The sequence below is a fragment of the Actinia tenebrosa genome, unplaced genomic scaffold (assembly GCF_029948245.1).
Source record: "Actinia tenebrosa isolate PJP-AT-01 unplaced genomic scaffold, QUT_ActTen_1.0 PGA_scaffold2__45_contigs__length_23673736, whole genome shotgun sequence".
NCBI classification, from domain to species: domain Eukaryota; kingdom Metazoa; phylum Cnidaria; class Anthozoa; order Actiniaria; family Actiniidae; genus Actinia; species Actinia tenebrosa.
The window spans coordinates 2,167,862-2,190,434 of NW_028292579.1; the positions used below are offsets into that span (position 1 = coordinate 2,167,862).

General features: G+C 36.8%; 2 protein-coding genes and 1 pseudogene across 3 annotated transcripts; 2 read left to right on the forward strand and 1 right to left on the reverse strand.

Moving 5' to 3' along the window:
- The first annotated feature begins 836 nt into the window (after positions 1–836).
- On the forward strand, positions 837–22,275 carry LOC148908980 (uncharacterized; annotated as a pseudogene).
- LOC148908981 (uncharacterized) lies at positions 4,980–7,581 on the forward strand. 2 transcript variants are annotated; one of them, XM_089033918.1, is made up of 4 exons: positions 4,980–5,535; positions 5,830–5,978; positions 6,065–6,180; positions 6,663–7,581. In XM_089033918.1, exons 1-4 carry the CDS (start codon positions 5,444–5,446, stop codon positions 6,735–6,737), a joined length of 432 nt encoding a protein of 143 aa, XP_088890044.1. In that variant the 5' UTR covers positions 4,980–5,443; the 3' UTR covers positions 6,738–7,581. The 2 variants fall into 2 exon arrangements, with proteins under 2 accessions (XP_088890044.1, XP_088890043.1); XM_089033917.1 differs by having other exon boundaries at positions 4,985–5,535; positions 6,065–6,265.
- On the reverse strand, positions 7,041–8,443 carry LOC148908982 (uncharacterized). The gene is made up of 3 exons (XM_089033915.1): positions 8,128–8,443; positions 7,767–8,021; positions 7,041–7,494 (listed from the first exon to the last, which is right to left on the reverse strand). The coding sequence occupies exons 1-3, from the start codon at positions 8,418–8,420 to the stop codon at positions 7,284–7,286; spliced, it is 759 nt and encodes a 252-aa protein (XP_088890041.1). The 5' UTR covers positions 8,421–8,443; the 3' UTR covers positions 7,041–7,283.
- Positions 22,276–22,573: the final 298 nt, after the last annotated feature.

The window sequence follows — 22,573 nt, forward strand, 5'->3', positions numbered from 1 at the left end:
TCACCTCTAGCCAGAGGATTCTCCTTGAATACCCATCTATTGCCCCGTGAATATAGAAACCAAAGGGGGCAAGCTTATCCCATCCGTCCACGTGCCATACGAAGTTTGGCCCCGGATTAGAATACCTTCGTCTCTTTAGTCCACGTTTTCTACGGCACTCTACTCCTTGAGGATCTAGGACACGTACGAGTCTCATTACTGTGTCTCTTCGGATCAGTAAGTTATGCTTTTCTCTCAGGCGCACCGTAAGCTGACGATATCCCATAAAGGCACAACATGAATGGTCAAGCTCCTCCTGAATAGTAGTTATGACTTGCTCAAGGGGTGATTCGCTTATACGTCCCGCTCTCTTCAGATGTAAACGTCGAAGAATCCGTTTAACTGTTCTTACACAAACTGCTATACCATGTCGTAAAGCTAAAAATCCCACAATTTCTGCGTTGGTGAACCCTTGTTGAAAGTAACTCCGCACCAAAGTATCTCTATCTAGGTCCAAGTTGTTATTTAGTGCAGGAGTGTAAACAGGTAGGACACCCGATGAGAAGCCAAGTAAATTGAGGATGACTAGCAAATGCAGTGACCTGACAAACGCAAAGTAAAATTTGTCATTGTTTATCATTATAATACCTGGCCCAGCTTTCTATACAATTTTCTGTACAAAATAGCTACCAGAGCTATTATAATAAAAGCTACCATATTCATGATTACACACTTACCCGCGAAGCATAATGACTAATTGTGAGCAATTATAGTAAATCTACACGCAACTTTGTTTGCCGGGTCTGTATCGATCGGAGGCAACTCTGAACCGTCTGAATACTAGAAAACACGTGGATATGACATCTCTGAAGTCTGAAGTCTGAAGTCTGAGGTCTGAGGTCTGAGGTCTGAGGTCTGAGGTCTGAGTTCTGAGTTCTGAGGTCTGAGTTCTGAGGTCTGCGGTCTGAGGTCTGAGGTCTGAGGTCTGAGGTCTGAGGTCTGAGGTCTGAGGTCTGAAGTCTGAAGTCTGAAGTCCCTTCTCGGCCATCGTAGTTGACCAGTTCTTTCTTTCGTGCTTGCAAGTCAGCGAAGAAATCACGTTCTTCATACAGGAAAATCTTTCATCCACGTGCTAAGGTCAAAGTAATGGCGTAGAATGATGATATTCATCTTGAACCTGTTATAAAGGTGGAGGAGCCAACGAAGCAAGATGCCGAAGACGATGATAGAGTCGAGATTGATATAGACGAACTCAAGGACCAGTTAGGAATCGATGGAATTCTTCTAAAGTTGAATGCTCTAGTCGATAAGTTGAGCGGAGCTTCGGGAGTCGTCGAGCACTCTGGTTCAGGGGCTCAAAATGTCAGTACTTTACCGGATACGGTTGTATTTGACCCCACGACTCCTATTATTTCGCCTGAAGATTCTTCGGTGAAAAATAAAGACGAAGAGGAGTATTTACTCCCTTCAATTTTCGAGGAAACCGAGAATTTCGGTCCCGAAGTCAAAGAAGTCATTGCTCAAAGGGTCGACGATGCCTGTTCAAAGAAACCTATGGACTCAAAATTAAAGGAGTTGCATGAAAAATACAAGACTCCCTCAAATTGCAAGAATTTGTGTCCTCCCAAAGTGAATTTGGAGCTATGGCATGACCTATCAAAAGAGTCCAACAATAAAGATCTTGGCCTTCAAGAGATTCAGAAGGCTGTTGTTAAAGCAGCTCAACCTATAATCCAGTTATTTGAATCTGCTCTCAAAGCTAGAACCCAGAAATCCACATTGGATCCTGTGTCAGTGCTACCAATTTTGTCAGATGCTGTGACCTTTCTTGGTCATGCCTCATACCTGACATCTCTCAAAAGGAAAGAAATGCTGAAACCTGACATAGCCAAGCCTTATCACTCAGTTTGCAGTAGGTCCAATGCCATCACAACTTTTCTGTTTGGTGATGAACTTCCCAAACATGTCAAGGAGATTGGTTAGGTCAATAAAATTTCAAAGAGAGTAGGAGGGCGTTCCAGTTCAAATAGGAACACCTCTAACACCTATAAAAGTGGAAATAGTGGATCCTACCAGTCAAGGTCTGGCGAAAGAACTTCTTTTTTAGGCTACCGCAATCGTGGAAGCCACTTTCGCGACAGAAACCAAGGCGGACGCTTAAGCTCATCAAACAACAGCAAAAAGTCAACCCCAAAGGACAAATCCTAGATAAGGTACAACCTTTATCTGTGATTCGGGCTGGTAACTTAGCCAACTCTATTCACAATTGGAGGAAAATTACTTGTGATCCTTGGGTGCGAGAAACTATTTCAGGATATCGCCTTGAGTTTTAACACCAGCCTTATCAATCAAGGCTGCCAAATCCTCCAGCCTTTAAGGTGGAGGAAATTCAATTGATTGATATGGAGATTGAGAAACTTCTCAATAAGGGGGCTCTAACTGATGTCCTTCTATGCTCTAATGAATTTATCTCCAATCTATTTCTAGTACCCAAAAAATCCGGTGATTTTCGTCCAGTTATCAATCTGAGACCATTAAGTCAATATATGCAAAAAATTCATTTCAAGATGGAAAATATCCATATGGCTTTGAGTTCAATTTCTCAGGGAGATCTTATAATGTCCTTAGATCTCCAAGATGCTTATTTTAATGTACCTATTTTCCAGCCCCACAGAAAATATTTACGCTTCCTTTGGAAGTCTAAACGTTTTGAGTTTACCTGTTTACCCTTTGGGTACAGCTTGGCACCTAGAGTGTTTACCAAGATTTTCAAGCCTATAATGGCCCATCTTAGATTTCTTGGTTTCAGAATTACAATCTTTATAGATGATATTTTGTTGATTTCAAGTTCCTATCATGAATGCATTGATGAGCTTGCTGTTACTAGACATAGATTACAAGAATTGGGGTTTACTATCAATGAACCCAAGTCCCAATTGACTCCTAGTACTGAGATCTCTTATTTGGGCTTCATTATAGATTCAACAACGAAGAAGTTGTATCTCCCTCATAAAAAGGTAGAGAAAATTACGCTTGCCTGTGAGCAGCTTTTAACTAAAAGAAGTCCCAGTGTGAGAGATGTAGCTCAAGTGACAGGATTGATTGTTTCGGCCTTTCCAGCTGTTCAATTCTTGCAGCTTTACTACAGGTCTTTAGAACGGTGTAAGACACAAGCCTTGTCTGACTCCAATGAGCCTGATTATGATATAAATCTCACCATGAGTTCTGAAGCACGTTCAGAATAACGGTGGGTTATTAAGAATCTTTCCAGATTTAATGGGAAATCCTTTCAAGAACATGATGTTGATATTTATATAGAAAGTGATGCCAGTTCCACTGGGTGGGGTGCCACTTGCAAGGGTCAGTCTGCCAGTGGCAGATGGTCCTTAGATGAGGCAGAATACCATATCAATTATTTGGAACTCCTGGCAGCTTTTCATGGTCTCCAATGTTTTGCTTTCACTTAAAATGTATCCACATCAGATTGGCTATTGACAATTCAACAGCTGTAGCCTACATTAACAATATGGGAGGTACAAAATCCCTTTCCCTTGACCAGTTATCTAGATCCATTTGGGAATGGTGTATGTCTAGAACCATTCTGATAAGTGCGCAACATATTCCAGGAAAGTCCAATGTTGTGGCGGATACACTATCTCGAGCTACAATGAATTCTAATCTTGAATGGTCATTGGATAAGGGAATTTTTGAGAAAATATGTTCTCAAACCTTCATTCCTGAGGTTGATTTGTTTGCCTCTAGACTCAATACCAAGAAAGATAAATTTGTGTCATGGCATCCTGAACCAGGAGCTATGGCTTACGATGCTTTTTCAATTAGCTGGGCTAATATCAGATCTTATGCATTTAGTTTGCTACCATGTGTGTTAGCCAAGGTACGAAAGGATCGAGCCTTGGTATTACTGATTGCTCCAATTTGGCCCACTCCGAATTGGTACCCTGTACTCCTCCAGTTACTCATCGATTTGCCTATTCTGCGCTTCCTCATCACCTCCGGTTGCTCACTCTTCCTCACATTCAGGAACTACATCCCTTAGGTCCAAACTGGAACTGGCCGCCTGGACCTTATCAGGAAATCCCTCAATGACAGAGGCTTTTCTGAAGAGTCAGCCAAAATCATCTGTGCCTCTTGGACAGCTGGTACAGAGAAACAGTACAAAGGAATATGGGAGAAATGGACTACCTGGTGTCATCCAAGACAGATTAATCCCTTTCAGGGTTCTGTAGTTCAAATTGTCAACTTCTTGACTGAATCGTGCTAGGAAGGCAAAAGTTATAGCACCATTAACTCCTATCGTTCAGCTGTGTCTACTACTCTGGATGCTGTGTCTGAAAATAAGCCATCCGTTGGTTCTCATCCACTCATCTCTAGACTACTCAAGGGAATTTATGTACTTAAACCCCCAAGACCAAGATACTCATCGACATGGGATGTCTCCATGGTGACAGATTATCTAAAGACCCTTTTTCCTTTAAAGGAATTAAATTTAATGATGTTAACACTAAAGACTGTAATGCTGTGTGCTTTGTCTACTGCTCCAAGAGAACAAACATTGTGTGCCTTAGACCCTCACAGTAAATCAGAAACTAAGGATTCTATTAAATTCCTAATAACTGAGCGCCTTAAAACATCTCGACCTGGGAAATCAGTCGAAGTGTGTTTCTCCTCTTTGGATGCAGTCTCCATTTCTCATGTAGAGACTTTAAGAGAATATTTCATGCGCACTGAGAAACTTAGATTATTCAAAGACAGCTTTGTGTCACACAGGGCGAAAATTTATCTTAACTTGCCTTTAATCAAGAGACTAAAGTTTGTAAAGGTGTCTTATACACCTTTAAGCAACAACTTAAACGTGATTAAATGAAAACCGTATTTAATGACGTTTAATAGTGCTATAAAGGTGAATAAAGGTATCACTTAACTTTAATTTACTTTAAAGTGTATATCAGGTCTAGAATTTTTTTACGGTTTTGTCATCTCTAGATGATATAGATAAATATTCCAAAAAAAATTTTCGATTTCGAATTTTTTTCACCTCGAAATCAGCCTTCAAAGTTAGATTTCTGGCGACGCCCAGTCGTGTTGGCCGTGTTTTGGGAGACGCTAATGGACTGGCACTAGTTTTTCTGTGACGTAAATTCGGTGACACAGTTTAGATCGGCCTTTCGAAGTATTGTAAATATGCCTAGTAGGTGCGTGGTTGGAGGGTGTTCAAATATAACGAAGAAAGGCATAAAACTTCATACGATCCCTTATTTTAATGATGACCGACCAATAGCAAAGGCTAGAAGGAAAAGATGGGTCGATTTTGCGTTGAAAAGACGAGCAAAATGGACGCCTACGGCGACTTCGGCAATATGCTCGGAGCACTTTTCTCCAGAGGACTACAGTCAGCGTTACTCTTTCGGAGAAGACGACAGAAAGCTGGCACACTTAGTAAGGGATGAGACCGGAATTGTGTCATACCCAAAACTTTACCCAGTTCCATCGACTAGTTCAGCTGAAGCCAACAATTCTCAAAGAAATCGCCGAAAGGTAAGTCGTCGATTGATAATAAAAAAATGTCACACATATTGGACTATATGCCCCAACTGTAGCACTATCGTTTGTTTACTATATAGATTTTTCTAATATTATAATCATAGTATTATTCTCATATAAAAGCTATCAAGAAATAAGACATAAATGCATGACTAAATATTTGCATTCTTGCAAAAACTTGAATTGCAATATGCAAAATAAAGAAACAAATGAAATCAAACTAAGATATTCGAATAATAAGAATAATAATTTGTTATAATCATTCTCTTTGTTTTCTTTCCTTCCAAGACAAATACTTGCTGTAAGCCACTTCAACTACAATATCATTAGAGAGACAAAAAAGAAGCCAGATGGATCAGACCAAGTGAGATTTATTTATCCGAAGTTTAAAAATGGGGAGGCTACTGTAAGAGATGTGAGAATAAAACCAGATTATGGTAAGAATTGCTATTTCGGCACATCTGATTTAACAAAAAGTCAAAAAATACTTGTATACATGTTATTGTTTATCTTTTATCAATAGGGTATGTGGAAGAGATATACATCACTTTTCTCGAAGCATTGCAGAAAGAAGACATGTTAAGAGAGGCACAGAAAGAATTAAAAGAAATGACCCCACCATCAATGAACACGATGCTGGTAAAAGAAAGTAAAACTGTGGCTTTGGAAAAAAAGGAAAAAAGAAATAGTATGGTTGTAGACAACGTACCACCCACAACACCATGTGAGTAGGATGTTATTTCCCATTGATGTTTCTAAGTTTGAAGAGTGCCATCATCATACCTGTGAAATTTGCTTAGCTGAATAGCACTGAATAGTGCTAACCAAACAAAAGAAAACAAATGAATTTGTGCTAATTATTACTACTATTTAGATTTTGTACTATTTCACTGGTTATACTGACTGCACTCTGTTTCAGTGTTCAAATATCACCAAGTCCTTATTCAGTGCTTTCACTATAGATCTTTCTTCATAATTAGACTGTTGTGTCTAAGTCATGAAGGTTTATTTCTAATATGTTGAATAATCTAACAGTCATAACATAATAGAAGTATAATATAAACTAACAATTTTGTCATCAACTATTCACTTCATGCTAATTTGTGCATTACTTTTATCAGTATCACAGGTACTTGAACAAGAAGCCAAAGCTGCCGAAATTAAGAAAACAAAGAAGATTGGAGAAGGCAGGATAGAGAAATCAATCCCTCATTGCACTCATTGCAAGAATCCCATGAAAGGACACAAGAATGTGAAAGACTGCCCTAAAAACCAGAAAAGCAGTTAATACTCTCTTGCTTTTAGAGTGAAGTTACTAAACCCGTGAAATAGAAATTACTTGTTAAGGTGTAATAGTCAAATAGACACAAAAGAAAACAATGGCATTAGAGTCTCAGTGCTAAGGTGTATTAGTCTACTATCCATTTCACTGGTTTAGTGACTTCACTCTTATATTAATATGTAGAAATGTATCATTTTGTAATACTTTTTACAATTAATTATTTTATAATTTTTTATTATAGTTGTAAGTGCAATACAAAGTGACAAATACAAAACAACCCTCATAAAGGCAATTTGAGTCATTTCTATTAGACCCATGATACAAAGTTGTATAATTAGTGAGGAGAGTCGAAGTAAAACAAAAGAAAACAGTGAATATCTACTACTATGTAGTGCAATTTTTTTCATGCTTTCGAGTAAAATCACTCTAATGCAATGTTCTGTTTATAATATAATATGTATCACTCGTTATCTTCGTATCCACAAAAATCGGTGCTAGGAAACTGTTTTCTTATCGAGTGGTATGCACAAGCAGGCAGTGGGATTCTCTTGGATCCTCCTCCTTGATAACCATGACAAGCACAAGCAGGCAGTGGGATTCTCTTGGATCCTCCTCCTTGATAACCATGAACCAATTGGGTGAATTCCCTGTAAGCTGTTGCACGGAGAAGCCTAAAATATGAAATGATAATTTGTTAGTATATAAACTTATCAAACAAACAAGAATATATTCTTGAAATAAACAACTGTCAGTTACAATTGCTATTTACATCATTATCATGGAAATAAGTAATACTTTAAAACGGCATGGTATGACTTGTAAAGCACGTGAACAGTAAAAGATATAAGAAAATAAGGAAGAAAACATTAGTCATAGTTATCTTACTTGTTCTGGGCCCATGTAATTAAAACTAAGCTTAGAAGAAAAAAAAGGATTTACTCACTCTTCTTCACTGCCAGTTTGTCTATACTTATATCCGTCGATAGTGCGGTACTTGGCACATGATGAACGTAGGGACCAGCGATTTAAACAAACAGGCTCAAACCCTGGATGTAAGGTCACACAAATGGGAGGTACTTCCAATTCTTCGAGCACTTCGGAAGACTTCAGTGACTCGAGACAACCCTCTATTTCGTGACAGCAATTACACTCTTGAGGTTTTTGAAGTAAGTCTTTCTTGCAATGACCGCATCTACACCTAAAAGAGGAAACGTTTAGATTTGCGAGTTAGTAAAAAAATCAAAACGAAACTAAATATTTTGCAAAAAGAGTGAGCTTGTAGCTAGATCTTGATAGTTACGTACCAAGCGCTATTCGGCGTGACGCCATCAAATCTTTCTTGAAGCTTTTCATTTCTCTTCTCGATCTTTGAAATTTCTTCGTTATATTCACTGAGCCAGTCTGCATCAGCAAGTGGTTCTGAAGAATATGGTCCTACCAATTCGTGAGATTCAGACCTGGGGTAGCTATCATCTGACTCGTGTGTTTCAGCATGTTGATGGCATTCGTCCTCTATTTCTCCATCCTCTTCCTCTGAATATATACTTGAAATCTCGCTTTCAGAGCTGCAATCACTCCCGTAATAGTTCGTAGCCATCTTGTGAAATTATATATTGAAATTTATGTTTTTTGAAGGAATGAAAGTCAATAACGGGTCAATGTTTACAATACTTTGTCTACTCGTATCCTTGACAATCGCTTTTCTCGGTTCTCGAATTTACGTCACTAGTTACCAGTCTCCTAAAACACGGCCAACACGACTGGGCGTCGCCAGAAATCTAACTTTGAAGGCTGATTTCGAGGTGAAAAAAATTCGAAATCGAAAAATTTTTTTTGGAATATTTATTTATATCATCTAGAGATGCCAAAACCGTAAAAAAATTCTAGATCTGATATACACTTTAACATACAGTGTAAAGGTGAGTAAATATGGATTTCCCTTTAACGTCACTTAACGCATCATCTTAAAGGTGAATAAAGGTGTGTTTCAATTTAGCTTACTTTAATACCCCGTGTTAAAGGTGAGTAAATATGTATTTCCCTTTAACGTTACTTAACGCATCATCTTAAAGGTGAATAAAGGTATGTTTCAATTTAACTTACTTTAATACCCCGTGTTAAAGGTGACTAAATATGGATTTCCCTTTAACGTTATTTAACGCATCATCTTAAAGGTAAATAAAGCCGGGTTTACTTTTGTTTCAATAATTATGTCAATTCAATATAAAAATTTCTTCAAGCTCGGCATGCATGGTACTAGTGACTCGAAATAGTGCCACATGGAAATAGTGTACACACTCAATTCTGAGTTCCAGATGGGAATTGATACAGAAACACCTCTCCGTTCTCTATCCCAATCCTTTTTATTATTATTTCACCATGAAATTTAAGTGTCGGTTACTATATATTTTTAATTATTTAGTTGATGTTATCCTATTGTTTATCGCGAAGTCAAATAACCACGATAAATACATACGATTGATTCTTTATACGACCGATAGGGATTGGTACCGTTTGTTGATTATGGTTGCTATGCTACGAAAAACATTCGAAGCGTCGCGTCGGGTCTATAGTTCAGTCATTATTCAGAATTCTAAAACTACGGTTTCAAATTTACTTGTATACACGTTTTCCGGCCTTTTAACTATTATATAACTGCGATCAATATGAATCAACCTCCATCTGGATATCTCTATTGCTCTCACTGCAATGAGTACGTTTCCGAATCAACATATAGACGACATCATTTGAACTTGTTTTCGAGACAAGCAACAGCTGTTACTACGAGTGAGCACGATAGAGTTCTAGAAGATTCTTCATCGTCTGATTCTGATGGCGAATCTGTCGATCTATCACAGATATCCACATCTTTATTGCAAGGTATGACATATCATTTCTTTTCCTTCGATAACCCGGATTTTCGTCCTTAAACTAAAGCTTATATTTGCTTACAGATCAAATTCAAGATTTACAAACACAAGAAGTTCAAAATCAAACGAATTCCGAGACTGTAAGTATTAATCGCCTTTTTTATTAAACTATGAATACTTTATCATTTTGGAATATCCTTTTGGAATATCCTTTTGGAATATCCTTTTGGAATATCCTTTTGTAGTGGAGGGGACTAAAGCATTATTAACTGTCAAAGTAAAATGTTTTTAAACGCAAAGTTTATTTCATTTGCAATAATAGAACATGTTAACACAAATCTTATGAAATGTTCCGTATCTCCTCCTATTAACAAGATATGATGCTAAGCTATTTCTAAATGTCTGTGCTCTCACCAACTGAAAATTATTTATCGATACATTATTACATAGTTCACTCATTGATAGATATTTGGAGGCAAAATGCCTTATGAAAGTCTTTTACGCACTAACCCAATAACAATTTAAGTGGAAACCGGTTTCGTTTATCCTCTTCACTCCACTTACAAAATTACAGATTGTAGTTGATAAACATTTTGAATATTATGGCGTATAACACTAAGATGCGCGCGCTTAAGAAATAAGATAACTAAAATTTAGCGCGAGTAAGGTTGATATAGTTCCATTCATTCTTAGTGTTCATAATGTCCTTCGGTTTTTCTCTGTTGATTCTAAAGCCTGGTTCACACGAGCAACGCAAACGCAAGCGCAAACGCAAGAAAACTACGTGTGAACTACAGTAACACAAACGCAGACGCAAACGCAAGGAATGGAAAATTTTCCATTTTCTTGTGCTTGCGTTTGCGTTTGCGTTATTAACGTGTGAACCGGAGAAAACGCAAACGCAAGCACAAACGCAAGACGTGGTTCACACGAGCAACGCAAACGCAAACGCAAACGCAAGGAAAATACGTGTGAACTATAAACAATCACTACTGCGCATGAGTATCTTAATTTACTTGCATTTGCGTTGTACGTGTGAACATTGCTTGCGTTTGCGTTGCTCGTGTGAACCAGGCTTAACTGCTACGCTAATCTGCCTTAGCATAGCGTCTCTTTGGAACATTCCTGTGATATTACGTGTAATTGGGAATGATCCCTTGATGTTTCTCTGCAGTGTGTTTCCATAACACAGATTTTTCACTGTGTGAGTCCATTTCACGTAAATGTAAATATTACATAGTTATTATTGTAATATTACTCCAAGGGCACAATAAATTGTTGTTGTTGTTATATAACAAATTTTGACCAACTGTTGACGTTGAAGAAATTGAAAAATATATGTATATGGCTTTAATTTCTGATCCATACTAATTTGATGCATATTTTGATTTTCAGGCTGAACAAGTAACATATGTTGACAGTGACCTAGAGCAGACAGAGAGCAGTGATGATGAACGTGAACCCACTGATTCAGATGTTCATGAATTCTGGGATGATTTCCCTGAATCCTAACTCAACCAAGACATTGAGACACCAAGCCCCTTGCCACAGCCCAAACGAAAAAAGAAAAGATTTCACTTGGCCCATTCCTTATTACAATGGTTATTGTACTTTCTACTAATTTGGCAAAGCTATTGTCATCTAAGTGATAATGGTCTTACATGGTTGCTAAGATTTTTTCTTTAATTTTTCAAGGCCTTAAATCTTCATATGTCAAATGAACTCCTAACAGATCTCATTGCTGCATTTCCTTGTTCATTGTATATGGTGCGGCAACATCTGAACTTGGACAGGGATAACTTTACAAAGTTCATTGTTTGTCCAAAATGCACAAAGTGCTACAATTAATGATGAATGTCTGACATTTGATGTCCATGGTCATCAAGTTGGCAGGCACTGCACCAATATTACCTATTTAAGAGGACGACCCCATCAGTGTGATAGTGCACTTGTAAAGAAGGTCACACTAAAAAACAATAATGTCAAGTTTTATCCTATACATTATTATTGCTATAATGGGATAATCAATCCTTTGGAAAATGTATTGAAGAAAGCTGGTTTTCCTCAGAAATGTGAAGAATGGAGAGAAAGGGATATTGGTAGTTCACTAATGACTGACATCTATGATGGCCAACTGTGGAAAGACTTTAAAACATTCAATGGAAAACCTTTTTTAGATGCCCCAAGAAATTATGGCCTTATGTTAAACTTTGATTTCTTTCAACCAATGAAACGAAGAAAGGACTATTCGGTTGGAGTATTATACCTTGTACTTTTAAACTTACCAAGATCAGAAAGATTTAAGTGGGAAAATGTCATCGTGGTAGGTATAATTCCATCAATGAAAAATGAACCTAAAACATTGAATGAGTTTTTAAACCCAGCAGTTGAAGAGCTAAATGCATTATGGTCAGGAATCTTCATGAACAATAGCATTACTAGTGTACCACTTAAGTTCCGAGCTGCAGTTCTCTGTACATCCTCTGACATTCCTGCTGCAAGAAAGTTATGTGGATTGAAGGGTCATTCTGCAGAACTGGGTTGCTCCAGATGTTTAAAGAAATTTTCAGGTTCTTTTGAAGAATCTAGAGATTATTCAGGATTTGAGCGTACGAAATGGGAAAAAAGAACAAATAGAAATCACAGAAAATATGCAAAAAAAATTTAAACATGCAAAACAAAAGTCAAGGCTAAAGAGCTCTCAAAAAAATATGGTATATCATTTTATTCTTCGTTATTGGACCTTGAATACTTCGATGCAATACGGTTCTGTGCCATAGATCCCATGCACAATTTATTTCTTGGTACAGCTAAATTTGTATTCAAACTTTGGATTAACGAAGGTATTTTAAGTGCTCCACAATTAAGAAAAATTGATGCTCGAATACAAGAAATGGATGCTCCACCCCATCTGGGAATACTACCTAAGAACATTTCAGCTAATTATGGAACATACACCGCCGAACAGTGGAAGAACTGGACAATTCTTTATTCGCTCTTTGCATTAAAAAATATAATTGGGGATGACCATTTTAGGTGCTGGCAGACTTTCACCTTAGCTTGTAGGTATGTCTGTAAACCCATCCTCACTGAAGCAGACATAATAAAAGGAGATGGCCTACTATTGAAATTCTGTAACGAATTCCAGTCACTTTATGGAAAAAAAGCTACAACACCAAATATGCATCTTCATTGTCACCTCAAGGAAGTAATCATTGACTACGGGCCTATTCAAAGCTTTTGGTGTTTTAGCTTTATAACGATATCTTTGAAAGAAACGCCCTCTTTTTACTTTCGAAAGGGACCGTAATTTACGCTCTTTCTTAGTTAAAGGTGTACTTCCTTCTAATAAAGAACCCGGTACTTTTCGCTGTTCTCGCAAACGTTGCTACACTTGCCCCTTTGTTGCTTCACAAACTTCTATTAAAGGTCCCAAATCCACCTTTAATATTACAGATCATTTTGATTGTACTTCTTCTAACGTCATCTACTGCATTCAATGTTCACGCTGTAACATGCTCTATGTTGAAGAAACTGGCCGCCGATTAGGTGATCGTTTTAGAGACCACCTTTACGACATTCGCAAGAAAGATTTATCTAAACCAGTTGCTCGGCACTTTAACTCTGCTAATCACTCTGAGCTTAATGCTATTGTTTTTGGTCTGTGTTTAACCCACTGCAGCAACAATCATCGTAAAGCAAAAGAAATGCGCTTAAGAGCGACTGTCTGTAAAAATCAAACAAAATCAGAAATATGTGGAAAGGCTCAAATTTTCGAATTCGCTCTACTTTTGGATTTTAGTAGTGCATGATGAAGGAAGAAACGCTGTGTGGTTAGTTTTGAAAAATACTTTTTTGTTTTCGAGAAATAGGGAAAAATCGGTTTGAGCTCCAGGGACGATTTTCGCTGCCAAAAGATGGCTGAAAATTGCTTACTTTCGCTTGGTCCGTGTACCAAAACTATTAATTCAAATAGCCTTTGAATACTTTCTGCCAAAAGTACAACTCTTATTTGCTCAATTAAGAGTAGTTTCATAAAAATCGAACAACTCAGAATTATTTTACACAATAAAAAGCAATGGGCACTGAGTTACAATGCTGGTCAGTGCATCTCGAAAACTGCGAGTTTCCCTATGTGCCATCCTTCCAAATCTTATGAAATTATAGTTAACAACTATTGGGAAACTACTCTTTTGAAAAATGTATTTTTTATTTTGGGGAAATAATTGTGCGCTTTTTGCGAGAGCTTTTATTTTGACTCATTAAATATGCAGAAATCATTGTTTGGCGATTGCGTGACTAAAGACTTCTCGAAATAAATGGCACATAGGGAAACTCGCAGTTTTCGAGATGCACTGACCAGCATTGTAACTCAGTGCCCATTGCTTTTTATTGTGTAAAATAATTCTGAGTTGTTCGATTTTTATGAAACTACTCTTAATTGAGCAAATAAGAGTTGTACTTTTGGCAGAAAGTATTAGAAGGCTATTTGAATTAATAGTTTTGATACACGGACCAAGCGAAAGTAAGCAATTTTCAGCCATCTTTTGGCAGCGAAAATCGTCCCTGGAGCTCAAACCGATTTTTCCCTATTTCTCGAAAACAAAAAAGTATTTTTCAAAACTAACCACACAGCGTTTCTTCCTTCATCATACACTACTAAAATCCAAAAGTAGAGCGAATTCGAAAATTTGTGCCTTTCCGCCGTATGTTTGATCTTTATAGACAGTCGCTCTTAATTCATTCACTTGGCACCGTTAATCCCCACGGGATGAACGAACGCTTCGCTAATAATTAAGTTATTTCCCACCTATTGTTGCTTTCGATCCTTTTGTTTTCCTTTGTTTTATGGCTTGCTTTTTTCTTATTGGTTTGTTTTCTCTCTCCTCTACTATATAAACATCTCTCTTTCTCTTACTTTCCATTGACTCCGACGAAGGACTAACGTCCGAAACGTCAGTTACTATTTTCACTACGGTGTATAACTTATCATTCTACGATAACTGTTTCATTAGAAACACCGACGCAGTCCACGCTAGTGTTTACTAGCCATCATCTACCTAAGAATTATAGGCAAGCTTTTTTTGTTGATGGTGACATACTTATTCTTTTACAAGTATATAAAATTATGTTTCCTGAAAAAGAGCTTTCACACAAAAATCTTGGAAGATCAGTAAACAAGTATGCCACAATTAATATTTATGGCCTTGAATTTGGTTCTAAAAAGGCTCATCGAAGCAGTAGATCAACTGGAATACTTGCATCTTGGCCCAAAAATGATGGTATCACACAAGATTCCTCCACTCAAACATTTGGAACAGTTGATTATTTTTTCACTCATTCACTAGTTTTAGACGGAGTTTACTTTAAGAACATTTTTGCATGTGTGACCTGGTATCATTCATCAAATGATACCATTTATGCCAATGTAAACCCTCTTCTCATTGCATGCAAAAATGATACTCTTCCTGGGGGGCCTTCAAGATTTCTTCCAGTACAAAGAATTTCTTCAAAATGTGCTTATACTACAGTGTCAAATGACAGAGGCGAACAAAGATATGCCATAAGTTCTTTAGTTAAAAGTTTTTGCTAAGTATGATAAAACCAATCCTTTTCGGATTCCCCAGTGCCTCCTTACAATTTATAAAAATTTCACTGAGAAGGCACTGAGAACAAGGATGCGGATGTGGATAACCCACTCGCACTTGTATTTTCTTTGTATGCCACACTCGCCTAAAGGCTTGATTGTATACTAGAAACTATAAATGACTCGTGGGATATTTCATGGTATGCCATTTTAAACCATTGTATAACTAGTATATAATAATTATTTAATTATTAAAAAATGGAAAAAGCTTTGAAATTATATTTTGTATCCCTGGTCTTTTATGTGGGGTACCATGAATACACTGCACTGCTAGAAGTCTCAAGTCCTCATACTTGGTATAGTGGCACACTAGTGATATCACAAGTCCAAAAGCATATACATCACTTGCTGTAGATTGAGGATGAAATCCCCTTACTACCTCTGGTGCAATATGCTTGTGGTATAATCTGTATTTTTCTTGCTCATTTGTTAAGAGGGTGTACTTTTTAGCATCACTAACCTTCTCCAAAACTCATAAACTCATAAACTTATTTACATCAAATGGAAACTTGGCTACTTTATAATATTATCCTTGTCAAAGGTAAAAGGTAAAGTACCTATATTTAACGTCAGTAGTTCCTTCAGTTGAAATTCAACTGCTATCAATGGAATCCGACGGTGCGCACTTTACCCCCTCTCTCCATCAGTGCTCTGTTTTAAGAGTATTTAAAGCTGAAGCTACACGGATTAGAGAGAAGTCGAAACAGATGTGGAGATCCTAAGGATCCAAACGTGTACCTCATGCTCTGAAGGTCGCGCACCAAGGGGTAATTATTATAGGGTAGGGGGACACTACCTTGTTTTATATATATGTAGTTGAATAGTCTGCACAAAAAACATTTTGGTTTTCCTTTTTCCGTGAATAAAATTGATCCCCCTTCCCTGTAAACAATAAAAAAGCCCCTAACATGAAGTCATGAATCATGACCATGCAGGCTCTCCATCCTAAATAATCTAACTTTATGTAGAAAATACTTTGCTTTAATAAATAAAAATACGTAATATTAGGGAAACGAGACTCACATGCATTCGTTATTATCCAATCGTCGCTCTTCCCGCCATTTTTTCCAAAAATATAATGCTCTCTTTCGTTGCTCTTTGCCATACAAAGCTTTCTCTTCTAATTCCTTATTAATTTTTTCCTTTTGCAACTCCAGCTTTCGTGCTTTCATCATCCTCTTCGCTTTCTTAGACATCTGTTTGTCTTCCTTGCGCTTTTTTTGCTTTCTTTTTCGTCTTTTAACTCGTATTTCTTCGATGGTATTTGGACGAGAAAGCCGTCTTTGTTTAGCATTCGTCAATGGATGAGGTTCATGTTGCATTTCACTCATGGCAAGTGTGCCACTCGCCTTGTGAAAGACTGTGCTTAAATGTGCCATTTCAGCCAGTTTTACAACACTACTACTTCACCAAAAGATTGCTAAATAAGATGAGTTGAATTCAAATATATAGTAGAGAAGGTACGAAGGCAACAACCAACCCAACAAGTAAGAATCAAGTCTTCTTAATGTAACCTATCATGTTAGCGCGCGTAAACATGTGCTTTAGATTTGCTATCAATACCTCCCTGACAGTCTAAATTGATCTAAATTAGGGGTCTCCCCTAATTTAGACTGTCAGGGAGGTATACACGGCGATAACTTGCTTTCTTTCGTGCGGTATGCATATCGCTTATGCATTAATGTTCGGTAATGGATAACAGTATATTATTCTCGCAATATGATTAAAAATAGACCCATGCAGCATATTTTTTACTGGTTATTACAATGATTCACTTACCCAGTAAGCGTGTAGTCAATAATAAGGTTCCCCACTTGGGCCAGCGTGTTAATATTTGTTTGGGTATCGACATTAGCCAATCAAAGAGAACAGCTCTTCTCCCGCCAAAATATAATTATATAAATTACAGTGTAAACACTTAGAGGGTCTCTTTCCAAGCGATCATTGATCTCAAAAGCTAGTTAGTTAACATTACGAGTTAAGTGTAATAGTGGCCGATATTTCTCTAAGCGATCACTACGTTGTCCTACTTCAAGATGTTGTGAACCAATCGAAGTTCTTGAGAGAGGAGATCCACAAGGATAAGAGTACGGAGAAAGATGTTCTAGAGAACATAGCTAAGAAAGTCGATGGGCTAGCGACGACAGTAAGTTCGATGAATGCGACGGCTGCGAGAAGAGTTCGCCAAATTGGAGGGCCTACAAAAGTCCCTAAGATGTGTAGCGTAAGTATTAAAAGTTTTTCTATCTTTAATATTTAAAACAACAGACACAAAAATCTTTTTAAAAATTAAACTCCCTGGTGACCTCTGCATCGTGCGCTCTAGTGACTTCATTGTCCGGCATGCTTACTGCAATTATTTTTAATCCAAAAGTACTTAGGAAAAGAGAAAAGGCACTCCGAAAACCTAATTAAGCTGTAATTCCCTGTTGATGTTCATTTTTCCTTGATTCATACAAAATCCTCGAAGAGATCTTAGAATTAACCATTCACGCGCCAAAACTGAATGTAGATAATTTGAAATTCAAATTTACACAATGTTCTTCGATGATCCTCCAGCTTGCTTTATTTAACCTGCTAATGTTATTATAATCATTATTCATCCTTAAGCGCATTTACTGCGAAATAAATTTGATAACTGATATATAGTAGTAAGAAAGAATTTATCAACAAGCAAACCCGCTCTTTGTATTAAAAATTATATTCTAACCGTTGGTGAATTTTCCCGCCCAAAATACCACGAGACTAGCTTGATCAATAATTAATTCATTTTTCACGTTGCTGCAGAATGACTTTCGACAACAAATAATAAACGATTTTGTATTGATCTGGGTTTTTGTTTTCCTTGTTTTTATTTTCATAGAAGCTGGGAAGAAGACTTAAAAGCCTTGACTCTAAGAAGTGGAGTAATGGTGAGGTAGAGGAAGAGGAACCATTTAAGACAGTGGCATATATTGTTAAACCTCTAAACTGGGAAAGTCAGGAACTAAAAAAGGCAAAGAAGTCTCTTGACAAACACCATAAGGATTCTTTGCCTGATTTAGTTAAAAGGAGAGTTATTCCCAGGCGGAATGGACATCCTTCTCGAAGACAAAAGCCAAACGATTGCCCAGACTGGGCTTGCCTTCAGTAATAATTATAATTTTATGACATTCCTAATCATAAAAGCATTTCTTAATTTCTGATTTGTATCTCTTGCACTTGTCAACATGTGTGCAGATGTTTCATGTTTCACCTCCATTCAGTTTCATGTCACAACATAAAACAGTCTGTAGTATGTGCTACAACGTTTTATTAGCTAGTGTATTGTTTGGCTTCTTTCTTAATAATAGCAATGTCTCTTACTCCTATCAAATTGCACAAATTCCATGCAATGATATGATCAAATGTACAAGAACTCTCTTTTTAACTTGTCTGTTTTAGCTCCTTATTTCCCTAGTTGTGTGTAATTACAATATATTATGAGTGATTGTCTAACTGTTATACAACAGGGCTGCTTATTTAATTTGTCAACTACTGTACCTGTGAAATGTAAGAAAACTTCAAAATTCTTTAGGGCATGAATGTAACAGGATGCAGTTTTTAATATTTCAGTTTGAGTATATACGCCACTGTCTTGCATGGAACCTTTTCCTCTTTTATCCTCTATTAAATTTCTCATCTATTTATTTGGCAAATCATGTGTTTGTAATGAATTATTGAATTATGAATTATTGCAATAGAATTTCATATTTATAACCAATAGTGCTTTAGTGGTAGACACTAAAGTTGTAACTAAAATAATTATTACCATTTTCGTGGTAAAATTTGTATAGGTCGACCTTGATTTCTGAAATAGAGACTATGCATGGAGTACCCACATTATCAACTATTTAGTATAGTAATTTTAACATCATAGGGAGATTTTACTTACCTTATCAACAAAAACTATTATACTCTTTGATAGAGAAAATGAAATGAAACAATACCCAACTATTAGCTTACTATATATTTCATAGCTGAAACAAATTTAATGATTTTTTTGTGATATAGAGCTTGAGACATATTTATTGTAAAAATCATTTTTGGCTATTTTTACATAAAAATAGCATCTTTTATATATCTTTTAGTAACATATATTTTCATTGTAAGTTAAGGTTATTATGGATTCAATAAAATCAGTACGATCGAAGGAAAATTCTGAGTATTTTAATTTTGTTTTTCTTTTTATGATCTATAAAAAGGAATGAAGATAATTAGTTACCTTCATTAAAATTCATTTGGGAACTAAAAGGTGGGCACATTTATGGGTTATTTATAAAGATAATTTAAGGTTCCTAAAGTTCCCTTTATTAACGTTTATGGATTGAATAAAGAATGATAAAGGTGCATTTAACTATCATTTATATGGCTTATTAAAGGTATATTAAGTTCCCTTTACCGATATTTAAATAAAGTGAATAAACAATGATAAAGGTACCTTTAACTATCATTAATATGGCTAATTAAAGGTAGTTTAAGTTCCCTTTACCAATGTTTAATAAAATGATTAAAGGATGATAAAGATAACTTTACATATGTTTAATTACACTTTACTCACGTAATGCAAGGTACCATTACATACATTTAGTATACCATTAAATGAAATTAGTAAAGCCTCCACTACTAACCTTTAATTGATATGTTTTAAAGCTAAATATACATGGCTTTAAAATCTTTAATCATTTTGAATAAAGGTATGTAAAGGTTCCGTTACCACACCTTTAATATGCCTTTACTCAATATTTAAATATTTATTTTTGCCCTGTGTCAAAACTTATTATTTCATTTATTAAACCACATCAACCTGTTTCCACGGCAACTATAGCTAGGTGGATTAAAATAGTGTTAAGTCTATCAGGAATAGATACAACAAATTTCAAAGCTCATAGTGTGAGAGGAGCTGTTGCCACTAATGCTTATGTAACAGGCATGCCTGTTTCCCAAATTTTGAAGACGGCCTATTGGTCTAATGAACGCACATTTCGTAAACATTATTTAAGAGTAAAAGAAATGTAGCCATCTAAGTTACGAATTCGATTCCTTGAAATAAATTGATGGTAACTTTATTGGTATGTTATCATTTTGTACATTGTCCGCATTACTTTGAAATCGCATAATTATCCCATAATTATCCCATATTGCGGAGCATATCGTAAGAGAAATGAAAAATTAGACGAGAGGTACTTACCTTGAAGTGTAATTATAGTTCTCTGTAGATATGTGGAGCATTATGGGATAATGCTTCCCACCCATTACTCTAGTTTTCCCTCCCATCCTTCATGGAGACCTCGGCCAATGCTGCACTCCAGAAGAACTGGTCAACAGAGCATATGCTCGGTGTTATGTACTACTAATTTGCATTTCAATACTACTTTTTAAACGTGACCGCTGACAAGTAGGTAGGAAGAAAGTATGCATAATTATTCCATAATGCTCCACATATCTACAGAGAACTATAATTACACTTTCAAGGTAAGTACCTCTCATCTAATTTTCATTTCTGCGAGTAAAGCAAAACGAGATTGGAAATTCTCGGTCCGAAAGGCAACTGTAAATCGGTTAAAGCCAGATCCTCAGGAACGTTATCTCTAGATACCAGTTTGTTAATCAAGATAAAGAGTATCTTAAACGAAAAATCAAAAAAGCTACATTTTTGCGCAATGGACGTAGATGAAGATGTTCCATCGCCAACCGAGACTGGTTACATACGAGAGTAGCGCATGCTCCTGAAAATGGCGGCCACGAGTATTTTGACTCTGCAAGTTTTTCTTTATATAAGTCGTCTTTTTGTATGCTATGATCATATAAGTCATGCAGGTGACCTTTTATGTCCTGGGACATCTAGTCTTCATAAAACTAGCGACCATCTACTTCCATGGTACAATATTTCAGCCTTTCACAAAAGACTTGGATATCGTCAATCTAGGCGTGCAGTTATAACATGGTCCAAGCATGGTCAAACTACGTTACTGATTCCTGGCCACGATCCTCCCTTTGATATCACAATATTCATGGATATATCTCTGAATCCTGGCCCGGTAGAGAAGAATAATGATGTTACGAACGAGCTGCATCCTAATGTTGAAATAAACGTTTCACAATCGGCTAGATATGCTAATATGGGTAAAGGCAGTGCTGCAAAGTTTATTGATAATTCCTTCATGAGTAGCCAAAACTACTGTTGGTTTGGAAATACGACGCCATTCTACGACTCTTCGTTATTGGATAACTCTAATTGTGATGATGTTGGAGGCTTTAACGTTCGCTATAATAAGATTCGGTTAGTAATTTCAAATCGTTCGAATTATTCAAGACCTTTTGTAAGACCAGCCACCCATACCCTTGTTGATATTCCTATTGTTAATGAACACTGTTAAGGCGTTAAGAGGCATCTAAGACTATGTTATCTGAATGCAAGATCCATCAAGAATAAAACTGCCGACTTCGTCTGTTATGCTTCTTCAACTGGCGCTGATGTTTTCGTTTTTACTGAGACTTGGATAACTGAGAAAGATATGGCTCATCGAGCTGAAATTACCTTTCCTGGATACAAGCTACTCGATCATCCACGAATTGGTCGTACTGGCGGTGGAACTGCTATTTTATTTAGTGAGAACGTGTATGTGAGGAAGATCGATGGTGGGGAGCGCAGGTCCTTTGAATTTTCTGAATGGATTCTTCAATATGGTTCAAGTAAACTGAGAGTTATAGTGGTTTACCGCCCTCCTTACTCCGTTGCCCATCCAATTTCTGTTGGTGTGTTTTTTGATGAGTTTTCAAACTATCTAGAATCTTTAGTCATGTCTCCTGAGCCTTTGTTGATCACCGGCGATTTCAACATTCATGTTGATGTCGCCACAGATACCAATGCTATTCGTTTATTGGAGCTCCTCACGTCCATGGGCCTCGAATAACATATTGACAAGCCTACACATACATCTGGTCATATCCTTGATTTAGTTATTACGCGGTGTTCTGACTCTCTGCTCCCGGCTAAACCGATTATAGATTACCTGTTCTCTGATCATATAACTGTTTTGTACGACCTTACTATGGGAAAACCTCCTCCCAAAATGAAAGAGCTTTCTTTCAGAAAGATCAAGGCAATTGACAAAGATAAGTTGCGGGATGAACTTTTATCCTCGAAACTCTCCCAAGACAGTCCAGATTCGCTTGATGAACTTGTGGAATGTTACAATACAACCTTAGTAC